This window comes from Venturia canescens, chromosome 1, assembly GCF_019457755.1.
Source record: "Venturia canescens isolate UGA chromosome 1, ASM1945775v1, whole genome shotgun sequence".
In the NCBI taxonomy this organism is placed as follows: Eukaryota; Metazoa; Arthropoda; class Insecta; order Hymenoptera; family Ichneumonidae; genus Venturia; species Venturia canescens.
Genome location: NC_057421.1, coordinates 7,774,807 through 7,787,133, shown reverse-complemented (window position 1 = coordinate 7,787,133; position 12,327 = coordinate 7,774,807). Strand labels below are relative to the sequence as shown.

The following is a 12,327-nucleotide window of genomic DNA, read 5'->3' as shown; positions in this document are numbered from 1 at the left end:
TTGTATTGAAACTTTGAATTATTTTCTTATCTCATTATCGGATATGAATGTACTACGCTGTTGATACAATTTTCCCCAATTCAGTGTTAGGAGTCTCGATGAGTTATCAGAGCGAAAAAGAAACATGCAAGCAAATAAATCCCCTTCGGTGATCGAAATCGTTGATCTACGATTGTAGAGTATCGTGTCGAATCTAGATTTTGATTACACTTTATCGAGAGTTATTATTGGTAGAAGGAAACAACGCGTATTAAATTGTCATACTCAATGGGTTGGGAGTACGTACGTCGATCATTATTATCGCGGCGAGACGATTTCTTTTTCTCTTCATTTCATTGCCTCGAACATACAAGAGTGATTGCTTATCCTTTGTTTACAAAAGAAATGATCGTCCGAGGAGTCAGTGAAAATCGAGCATCAGCAGATCTCGATCGATTTAGCGCAGGATTTCGTTAGTCGGAGCGTTACGAGTGGGTGAAAAGTTTCATTAATGATTCTGCGTGAGATATTTATTTCTCCTAAATCTTCATTTTTTATTTTCTCATTAAACTTTCCAAAATCCTTCATATTTACAGCGTGATTTGTCACGATACCTGGTGAATCCAAAATCTCTCGGAGTAGCACGGATTCGTCATTCCAACTCATGGAATATTTCAAACTGTGATGGTTGCCAAGAAACTATTGTACTTTTTGGGAGTTTTAGATTCTTTGTCCACTTTTTACTATCAACACCAATAAATGTACTGTCATTTTACGTGATTTTCAAAAGAAAGTAAAGATTGAGGCAAATACATTTTATTCCTAAAACTAGAAATTAAAAAAAAAATCTCGACCATTTTCTGGTCCATTCTTCGTTTATGCTGACATCGAGAAATTGCATTGGACTTTCAGCTCGAGAAATTTCGAATTTTTTTCATTCTTCTCAAAGCGGAAATGTAATGGTCTCGTTGAGAAAAAAATTTCGACACTCTGATCTCCATGAAAGGAGATCAAGGTCGTGTACAATTTTTTAATTGCAATCGAAGATTCGTGGTCCTCACTACAAGCCTCACAAAACATTGAAAATATTTTTCAAGAAAAATGAATCCTTGAAGAAGCTGAGCAAATGAAGATCAGCCCTGGAAATATTTTCTGGCATTGGCCATGAACATTTAAAATATTTCTACAGTAAAGTTATTTTCTTCTCGAACGAGTCCCAACGACACCCTTTTATCTTCAGTCCCGAAGGTAGTTTTGAGCTCCCCCAGCGATGATTGTCGGTGGTGAGGCGACCGACGTAGTCGAATCTTCGATGGTGGAAGATTCGCTGACTTTAGCGCGGTTTTGAAAACCCGAAAATTCGATTCCACGATAAAGATCATTGGATTTATTTCCGTGCAGTTATGTGCAACAAATTCACAATTTGCTCTCCGTTTCGTCGTTGACAGGCACTGGATTGGACGCAGCGAATTTTTCTTTGAACGGTAAAGCTTCCTTGCGCGGTTTGTTCGCAATTTTGTTGATGCCGGCGTAATGCTCTTCAATTTCTTGAAGCGATCTGCCCTCGGTTTCCGGCAGAATGAAGTACATGAGAATACACGTGAGGAAATTAATGACTGCGTAGAACATGAACGTTCCGTAAATTTTCATACCGTCCACCATGTACAGATAAATTTTGTTTGCTATCGAAAACACCACGTAGCCAACCGCTGCCGCGACGCCAGTCGCTCCCGATCGAACCTGAAAGAAAAAAAGCAGGAAAACGTCATCGCGATAGAATTTTTCTGAAAACTTTCTGCCCCTTCATTAGGAACGTCCCAAATTTACACGGAGACAAAAAAATAGTAAGAATTACTAGGCTGCCATGGTGTTGGGGTTCTATATCGCCCATTTTGAAGGTTTTTACCAAAAATATTCTAATTTCCAAATCAATTCTGAATGAAAATTTTTAAATTTCGTATTTTCATGTGACAAAGGTTTAAACTGTGCTATTTTTTCTTAACATAGTTCACCAAGGAAACGTTGTAAAATTTATGTTGACTGGACGATGAACTGTCAAGTATAATTATTATGCCGTTTTGCTATACTTAGTGCCGTTTTCACAATTGAAATTTACAGTTGAACATAGTAAAATTTGAGGAGCTCGAACACAAGCATCGATCATACGCCAAAGTGTTTAGAAATTTACTATGGTAAATAACAGAATTTCATTCGCGATTGTACGATAATATATCGGTGTACATGTGTACCAATGTATTTATTTTGACATCACTCATCAATTTTCATCGAGTCGCTGCACAAATAATTACTACGTATGTTCGTAAGAATTAATAAATATTACCGATATAGAACTCAACTTCTATGGGACCATAGTAGTTTTTACTGAAATTTTCTCTCCGTGTAGGAGTATCTCGAGTCGAGTATCGAGTTAAACGTACCGTAGCAGGAAAGACCTCGCCGATGAGGATCCACGCCACTAATTTGAGGCCAAGGTGCGACAGGAGAGCAGAACCAATGATCAAAGTCGTGGGTGCCCATGTCCATGATTCAGGCTCGATATCACCGTTGTTCAAGAGAAACGAATAAATGGATGTGCCCAAGTAGCAGAGGCCCGTGCCGAGCATCGAAACGAAGGATATTTTTCGTTTGCCGGTAAAGTGGATGAGACCGACGCAGAGAAGAGTGCCTGCGACTTCGGCAACGCCGAGACAAACAGTTGCGTTGTACGTGTCGATCGGTGAGTTCAACGCTTCGAAAATGGATATCGCGTAAGTTTGAACAACGGTTGAACCCCCGAAAGCGTCACCGGCGAAGGCTGATATTACCAGTAGAAACGGCTTGACGACGCTCATCTTGAAATAGGGCTCCCAACGTTTCTCCTTTTTCACGTTATCCGAATTTTTTTCATCCGAAGTATTTCCTACTGAATTCAACACGGTTTGGAGCTCGTCTTGCACGTGGGAAGGACTCACCCAACCCCGGAAAAAACGGAGAGCCTTTTCGGCGTCCTTCACACGTCCTTTGCCTTTAAGCAAACAGAGCGATTAAGGTGGAACGGTTATGCAAATTGGTAGATACGTTCGAAATTGCTCGCCATTTTGTAAACTATTTGCTCGCCAAATTTCGACGGGTTCGATCACATTGTTTCTGAGAAAATTGAATTGGTTTTTTACATTTGATCTTATGGAAAAGCGGGGGGGGGGGGGGGGGGAAAGCAAAAAAACATTGAAAAACTACTGTTAAAAAAGGCATTTTTTGATGAAACGGACACTAGTATTTGAACCAACTGTCAAAATAACTCTCGCTAAATTCGCAGTGATTTTACCGCACCGTTTATCTGCAATGTGCAAAAGAAAATTCATAAAGTTTGTCTCTCTCTTCAGGCGGACACAGCTCCAAACGCGACAATGTCGCATCGACCAACGCCACTCTCGTATAGCTATATATAAATAGTGCGACTTACAGGCTGCTCACGAGCTTGAGCAGAGCAGCCAACAGTCAAACCATAATCCTGCATTGCTTTTGTTAAAGCAAATGTTTGATATTTTGAAATGTAAAACAATAAGCTTTTTTTAGCCAAAATTAGGAACGTTGTGGTTGAAATAGTTATATTTTAATCTAAAAGTAGACAATTATCATTTTTTCATGTAAATTGAAAACCAGATACTAAAGTCATGTGCAGTTGAGCATAGGAGTAGCCCTCTCACCGCCTGCCCCGCAAAACAGGTACCGTTCTACCTTAATGGTGAATTTTTATAGAATTTCCTACCACAAGTGGCCAGCGATGCAACATTTTTTGAGCTTGCTTCCTCCTGGTGCGTTGATGACTCTTGAAATTTCAAAACGCGAAACACTTCAAGAGCAATTCTGTAGAGCATCAAATTCTCTACAAAAAATCTCGTGACGTCATTTCTCCATGTTTTTTTGCTTCTCGAAGGGATCTGAAAGTACTTTATAAGCGCGTCGATGTACGTGAGTGCTCTGAATGGGCCCGTTCAAGGTGTGCCAGTAAAAATATAATATTCTGTGTGTGTGTGTGTGTGTGAGTAAAAACTGCAATTCTAAATTTGATGACGAGGATGAGGATCGAATATTCTTTTTTCTCGCACTGATCGACAAAAATGATCTTCACATTGACTTGTGCCAACTTTTGTATTCATTGTTCGAATCATCAAATAAATAATATTAATAATTATCGATTTTTAGAAATTTCTCTAATACATAGTTGGTTGTCAAGTAAAAATAGTACCATAGTGAACTTGCCTCAATGCTTGCATCAACTTGCCCCGACCGTGGGGTTGCTTGATACAAAAACGGTTCGTCAAAAAAGCTATTCAGTCACTCATTAGAGGAAGGTTCTATTCGAAACAACCATTTGGTTTTTGAAATCGTCTTTAGTTCTTTGTTTATAAGCAATAGTTTGAAAAATTGACCAACGAGCCCCGGTCTCCCCTACTTTGCGCTATACTCAGGCCGAAATTTCGAATTTTATTGAATGATCCGTTTTTCCGTCCTAATTGTTGTGAAGATTAATGAAAAACTGAGAAATTTGTTATAATTTGTACTCATGAGTGACACATTACCAGTGAACCGATCGAAATGAAATTTCTTTACCAGCCAACCAGTAAGGACTCTCCGGAACCATGGAGAGTGTAATTGCGCAGAGAACCGGAAATAAAATATTTATCAAAGCGACGTATCTCCAATCGACGAAACTTCCGGCTGCGAATTCAAAAAATACGCCGACGATTACAGCCATTGATGCTGTAGCTGACAACGGTCCTCGGAGATGAGGTTGGGTAATCTCAGAGACATAAGTCAATATCGGCCCTTCGATGAGGCCGCCGATAAACCCTCCCAGTGCCATCGGAATGTAGAGCATCGTCGGTGTCGCTGCGTAGTAAAGGAGTATCCAACTAATCGTGTACGGAATATTCGATATGAGCATCGCCTTTTTTCTTCCCATGAATTCGGATATTGGTCCGCTCACTAGGCATCCTAGTGGTCCAGCAAAAAGGGTGATGCTGCCTGTCAAAAATGACGTATAATATCGATTTTTTATAACAAAATAAAATACTAAAATATCGATAACGTCTTGGCAGGTTTCGAGACTTTTGCACACTCGTCTTAAGACGATGGATCAGTCGGTAATCACAAGCGTGAGTGCGAGAGAGATAGCTGCAAATTTTGAAAAGGAAATTTTTCCACATCGTTCGTCTGATCGATAAAATAAAAATGTCATCGGATTTTTGCGATCGTGCTGCGTACGATGACATTTTTATTATTTTAATCGGACGAACGATGTCAAAGAGTGTCAATTTCAAAAATTCGAGGTGTCCTTACCGACTGATCCATCATCTTAAGAATAATCTTTCAAAATTTATTTTTTTCATTAATTCGCAATAAGCGTCTTTGAGTTGGTGAAAAAAAAGTTCTCGAGTATCATAAAAAGTTGATATAGAAAACCAATCTTTGGTGAAAAGAGCTTCAAGGAAGTGTGATTGAAGATCATTTTTTAAGATAGTTCATACACGAAACAATTTTCTTAACCCTCTCAGACCGAGACCTATTTCGCGTTGACGGAAAATTATTCCATTCATAATTTTATCTCAAAATACTTTCTAGTTTCCGAATCCATTGTGACATTTCAGTTTTTTTGTTGGGAAATATGAGTTTTTGAATGTTCGCTGCGCGCAGCACCAGGTCCTTGGGGAGCAAAATCAGGAAAATTTACGAATTAATCTAGCACCGAATACCTTAAATACATCATATTAGCTTCCCTTTGAAAGGAAATAACGTTTGGAGTGCGAAAAAAAATGTGTACCCACTTTTCTTTTGCGATAACTAAAGCACCTTTTCACACAACGCTAACTTCATTTGATATTTCGATGGGTTGAAGCAGTTTATCTCTTGGTTTAGGAGTATCTATGGTGCAATCTAATCTTGGTGCAATCTAACGAAGTTCATAAAAAAGTGCACAATAACAATGAAGTATGTAACGAAGGTTTGAGAAAACATTCGAGACTATTGTCTTACTAGTAATAAAAATATATTACGTTAAAGATTGAACGAAATTGGTAATGAGCTCTCGTATAACCTCACATTTGCTTATTTCAGCATTTTGTTTCTTATTGGCTTGTCCTAATGCTGTCATAGCCTTCTGTCTTTTTATTAATTCTTTTTTCTTGATCCATTTCCCTTTGTGTTTGCTCTTTGCGCTCTCCAATGCGATCTTTTACATAAAAGCTATAGTATTTTAGCCAGGGACGATTGAAATTTGGGGTTCAGTCAGTGCGATGGATCCCCGATGAATTAAAGGCATGTAATTCTATTCGCCAAAATATAAGTTGAACAAATTTATTTACAATATCGAATTGATAACTCTGACATTAATTTGGAGTGTTAATATCGCTTTAATTGGGAAGTAAAAATCGTTCCAATTTAGACACCCGTAAAATACGATCCTTGGGGCATGATCTACCTTAAATTAGTATTTCAACACACGATAGAAGGAAAGTGAATAGCAAGAAAAATTTTAATGATGCTCTATGTCATGTTTTGTTTGTCATCTCAATGTATAGCGAATGTCAAAGATTTCTCTGAAAATATGTTGACGAAAAATCTTGGTCGAATCGTTCCAAAGGTTCGTTCTCTCGGCAATTGTTTTTTTGACCGCATCTACGTAACGCTCTTTCGATTCATCCAACCTTAATAGCCGAGTAATCGAACGAAACGGAAAAATGTCATAGAATCGAAGTCAATTGTGTTATTGGCCCGGAGAATCGCGATTTTAGTGCAAAGTCATTCGATTTAGTTGGAAAAAAAATAACAACTGACCTATCCACGTCAAATCCTCGACTGTGACGGATATTTCTGAGTCTTTTTTCTGCAACGCGGGAAGAAGAATCGTCGGGAATCCTATGGTGGTGCCGATGGTGATGAGGAGCAAATTTTTCGCGCTCACCGCGCATATCTGAGGAACGGATTGTCTCAATTTCGATACCGGTGTGAACGTGGTCTCATTCGGCTCAGCTGATTTTTCGTTTTTACCGAGGCTGAAATGAAAAGTTTAATGAACATTCAATTGCCGCAAATGTTCGAGCGTTTTTTCGCGATCTTGAACTCTCCGCAGCTGCCAATTGCAGGAAATCACGCGTTGCGCTCATTTCCAACAATTAAAAAAAAAAAAACAATTACGAGCATAAGAAATAAAAATATGAAATAACGAGGCACTTCCGCTACTGAATCCGAGACTCTTCAATTCTTAGCTATCGCTACAAAAAAGGATCGCGAATACGTGAATCGCCAAGGTTGTTGCGAACCGACAAAGTTTCGAATCACAAAAGAATAATTTTAACGCTTAATAGAAAAAAAAAGAGAAGAAAAGTACATAAAATGAGAGGACGTTGAATCCGAAAAATGAACGATCGTTCATTCGCTAGCGAGGCGACATGCAATCCTCGGATTACACGTAACTCTTTATTATGTTTCAGCGACTTGGCGAACAAAAATTACTAATTATTGAAAGATTCCCGCGTCATGGTACGACTCGTAATACTTGGAAACACTTCGTGTGTCATTAGTGTTGTAACATGAATTATGGACGAAATAATCCCCAAGACGAACGGCAGATAGGATTTGCAAGTTTATTACAATCATCCTTGCCAGCGTGTTTTTTTTTACCGCTAATAATCCACAGAACAAAATGCTCATTTTCTAATTAACTGACATCGAGAGTTCTCCCAATGACGTTGACGAACGAGACTGTTTTCAAAATCAACAAATATTTATCAACAGCCCACAAGATAAGAATCCGCCCAAAAATAAGCGACGAGCTGGATCGCGTAAAATAAACAAAATTTTCCTTCGAGTAAATGTCTGCAATCTCCGAATTTTTTATTGCGTCTGTCTCGGAGGAACGAAAATTGTTTTTCTACTCGTGAATATTTTCCCGTTGTGCCAGTGCTGTGGATGACTCGATAATTTTCCTTTTGATGCAAAGTTATGCAACCGAGGAGTGAATGAACGAGGGAGTCGTCAATTTTGTTACGTTTTTCCTATACTCCAGCAGTGATCATCTCGGAGCCTCTTTTTGGAGGGATTCCCTCCATTCGGGGACGATTTTTTGCTGTTTTTGTCTGCTCAAAAATAAATTTCTTTCGTAAAAACTCTCACGACACGGAGAGCCCTGAGCGTAACATAAAAAGTCTGCCAAATTTTCGTTTTCGATAAAATTACTGTTTTCAATAATTTCTTTACCAGCCACTGTCACAGCCAGACTCAAAAAATATTCAAATCTTTTCTTCATGTTTATAGTCTCGAATAAAACAAGTTTGGATAAGACCCGACAAACCGCTTATCAGGAAAGGAATTCCTCAAATTCGCTTGTTTTTTTCGCCACCTACTCGAACGCACTGCCTCAAGGATGTTGGCAAAAACAAGCACTTCGAAGTCCTAAACACAATTTTGGAATATTTTCGTCACAATCTGTCAACATCAACGAGATACAGAGCAATATTAATATTCTCGGCGAGACGTGACGTCACTTCAGAATCGTGAATTTAATCCAACACCACCGGCTGTATCATCAGCTCGAGACGTCAAGTACTTTCGTGCGCACATGAAAAACGATTACAACGGATTTTCCGTAGGTAAAAATGTACCTATTAAAAAGCTGTGATACAGCGCAGACGCGTCGATTTCAGCAAAACAATTATATAATGAGTAGTGAAAAAAAATATATTGAAACGTAGAAGAGAAAGTTTGAAGCGGACTTTGAATCACTTGTGGGTTAAAAAGTAGTGAGAAGTTTCAACTTGTCGTTCGATCTTGCAAAAACTCTGCGATTCAACTGAATTTTTTCGATGTATTGAACGTCTGTGGAGTGTGACAAATCACTGATGAGTCTTAAAAATCGCGTGGTCCGATGATCGTGATACTTTCGCACTTATAGACCAAAAGTACTTGAATTACCTGTTGAAATCGGAGGGATTTTCAGCGAGTGTCATTTTTTCGCTGAAAAACTTATCATTTGTTGGAAATATTCGGATGGCTGGTCATTTATTCCGGACTGAATTATTCCAGAGTTCACTATCGCACTGATTCTCGATGCACTTTTTTTAGTTTTGGTTTCTCTTCATTTTCATGGAATCCTGTATCCTTTATTGCTGCAAAATGTTCTCCTTCGGGATGGTTAATTTGTAAATCGACTATTTTTTACTTGCAAGCTTCATACCGAAGTGGTCATGACTTGAAAAAACGATAAGAAATTAATTGAAAGAGAAAAAGCATTTTTCAAGCGCACACGATCGAAGTAATGAGAAGAAATCAAAACACCGAAAATGCTGTTACTGCGCTTCGTTGCAACTGCAATGAAGAGAGCGTCGACTCCTCGTCGCGATGACTGCCAGCAGGCGGAAAACAACGTCTGGAGACTCGCAAACTGAAAGTAACTGACATTTGGAGTTTCCGCATATTCTCCCTCCAAGTTTCTCGTTCTCAAAGTCTCTGAAAGCGAGAACGGATAATTCGTGTCATCGAAACATTTACAGTGCGAGTGACAATACCGAATGTTCGTTCTTCCTCTGTTCGTGTTCTTCTCTCTATCACGAGTGTCAATAACTCAAGTAAACGATGCTTCCTCCCACGACTAAACGCTAAAATACCTCGTTACTCTTTTCGCCTCGTTTTCATTATATTTCAAGTAGTTCGGCCGTTCTATGACAAGTCAAGTTGGCAACTACTTTATGTAGATTAAATTGAACTCTTAATTATTGATAAAATAAATAAACACTTACATTGGGAATATTTTTATCTTTAAAATGTAATAAAATGCTTGAAAAATATGTTGGAAGATAACATTTATACTTCATTTTGACTATTTAATTATTGAGTTCGCAATGATTTTAAAATGTTCGAGTAAACGGGCTCGCCGCCCCTCTCGCCCCCGCTGTGCCGGTACCGACGACAGTTCAAATACACATAAGCTAGGGAACATTATTATTGTGCGAATGAAGGTTTTTTGTATCGGTGTAATGACACCGAGATAAAAGAATGGTCAATTCGTTAAAAAAAGCGAAGCTACTATAAACGAATCGAAGCATGTGAGTCAGTCTCAAAAATTCATTTGAAAAAAGCTGAAAAACTCGAGGTAAAAGTGATAAAAACAAGTACAAATTTGATTGAGGCCACGACACAGTTCGGACCCTAATTTGGACCACTGGAAGGATAAAATAATTTAAAAAATATTTAATTATTTATTACAAATTGATATCCGATCGTATTTAGAGGCCTTGATTCATCAATTTCGATATTCCTCATATTTATTTACGCAGAAAAATTTCCCACCTCAACTGAGATTCAAACCTCTCATCTTGGCTTCGCTCGACTTACGCTACCACTAGACTATCGTCATATTGGAATAATTTTACAAGAATTTTAGCACACTCAGCATTTTAGAATCGTCATGCAAGTAAATCGTAATCTCTGTATGTTGAAGTTACAAAAATTGAATAACGTGTACACAAATAAAAAATTAATTTATAAAAAAAAATTATGTAAATAATAATAGTTATTATCATTATTATTATTCAGAATATATTATAATGTCAGAATTAATAATGCAAAATTATGAATACATTTTTTCAACTTCTTCTTTGGTGAATGAAATTACAAGCCATTGATTGAATGGGAATCCATAGCTGACAGAACCTAAAATTTCATTCGTACCTGGCTAAAATACTACAGTTTTTTATATAAAAAATCGCTTTAGAGGGTGGGACTCAAAAGTTCGGAGGCCTAAAATAGCGAACAGGCATTCTGTATATTTATATACGCGTATATATAGATATACAGAATATGTTAATCTAATATCTTATATAGGAAATAGAATATTATCTAATATCTTATGATCACGTTGAAAAGCTAAAGTTGTTTTGTTTTCTTTTTTAAAAGTCACGTAAGGTGATGTTTTTTTTTTTTTTTAAAGAAACGAAATCTGTGATAAATTTTCTTCGCGATAGAAACTTTTCTGAAGCTCGGACACCGTAAAACTTTTTCACGATAAATATTATTGTGAGTTCTCCCATAAGGTGCCGTGTTAAAAACTCAAAATTATTAATGAAATAATTCAAAATTTTGCCCCGTAAGAGGCTCCAGAACTGTATTTATCGTTATCAGGGAACCTTAAACTATTATTTACCGTTAAAAAAGTCGACTTTCACCGTACTTAATCGAACAGCCGAAGTACTTTAACACGAACACGAACGCACGCGAAGATCCGGGAAGAAGCTGCAGAATGATTCGATTAGCAGAGCTCGACCAACGGAATGAAACATCATCCAGTGGGCTCATCATCTAATTACCTAAGTTTTAATGGCCATTCGACATTCTTGAAAACTCTAACGCGAATCATTGAGCATTTATTTTTTCAATGAAATTTTATCTCAAGGGCAAAATTACAAACAAACGGAAGTCGGTACTTCCCGTGCGATTTCTATGAACTTCCTGTCCGTTGAAGCCCAGCATCGAACAGTGAAAAGCGCCTTCTTTTTATCGGCTTCTCACAACAAGACTCCATGACCGAAAGCATGTTTTACCGTTTTCTGGCTTAAATAGTATTAAATCGTTAAATTAGATAATCCTGAACTCAACGAAGTGGGCAGTAACGTTCAGAAATGGAGGAGCTGCGTGGGAGCTCATTTCTGTTACGTAAAAAAACAAAAAATTGCAGACAGTATTTTATATTACGTCTGATATTGAAAATTTACATATTTTGCTTCTTCATAGAGTAAGCTTTGTGACGATGAAAAATTTTTTTTCCAGTTTTCAATGTCAATGTGCTCAAAATGTTCCAAAACATCGAAAAATCATATCGTGTATGTGTGTGTTTGTGTGTGTGTGTGAGCTACCGTTTTGCACAGATGTCAATCTATACAAGCTTTTCATTCTCTGATAATTTTATCAGAATTTGAAAAAAATACGAATCTGACGACGTTTTGAAATTTTCATAAAAATGGTGTCGACGCTCCAACTTTCGAAAATTTAGAGATTTATTAATATATATATTTTTTTTTTTATAAATAGACTATCATAATAGGAAGGTTGGTATTGAATTTGGGGAATATCGATTAAGCGGTTTAAATTTTATGATATTTTGAATTTTACGAAAATATGGGTTTTTTAAAAAATCGTTTAACCGCTTTAATTTTTGGAAATTTTGTAAGATATTATGTATAAGTCTGTACTTTCTCTATACTTTTCAGCAAAGTTGTCGGAATTATTTAATTTCAGTGCGTAAATAGAAAAACGCTGAAAATTGAAAGTTGCAAACTGTTTTTTCTGATGGCT

The 12,327-nt window shown here is 37.4% G+C and overlaps 1 protein-coding gene across 2 annotated transcripts; it reads right to left on the bottom strand.

Moving 5' to 3' along the window:
* Window positions 1-491: 491 nt before the first annotated feature.
* Window positions 492-11,400, bottom strand: LOC122414609 (facilitated trehalose transporter Tret1-like). Of its 2 annotated transcripts, none has more exons than XM_043426050.1 (6): window positions 11,180-11,400; window positions 8,953-9,486; window positions 6,817-7,034; window positions 4,594-5,003; window positions 2,418-3,004; window positions 492-1,719 (listed from the first exon to the last, which is right to left on the bottom strand). In XM_043426050.1, exons 3-6 carry the CDS (start codon window positions 6,948-6,950, stop codon window positions 1,396-1,398), a joined length of 1,455 nt encoding a protein of 484 aa, XP_043281985.1. In that variant the 5' UTR covers window positions 6,951-7,034; window positions 8,953-9,486; window positions 11,180-11,400; the 3' UTR covers window positions 492-1,395. The 2 variants fall into 2 exon arrangements, with proteins under 2 accessions (XP_043281985.1, XP_043281975.1); XM_043426040.1 differs by having other exon boundaries at window positions 4,594-5,007; window positions 11,180-11,398.
* Window positions 11,401-12,327: the final 927 nt, after the last annotated feature.

Bases quoted from the DNA above. Each gene is read 5' to 3' on its own strand.
- LOC122414609 (XM_043426040.1), bottom strand. From the start codon at position 8,987: ATGACACTCGCTGAAAATCCCTCCGATTTCAACAG. The intron at 7,035-8,952 runs GTAATTCAAGTA...TTTTCATTTCAG, and splicing joins AATCCCTCCGATTTCAACAG to CCTCGGTAAAAACGAAAAAT. The intron at 5,008-6,816 runs GTCAGTTGTTAT...CATTTTTGACAG, and splicing joins CGAGGATTTGACGTGGATAG to GCAGCATCACCCTTTTTGCT.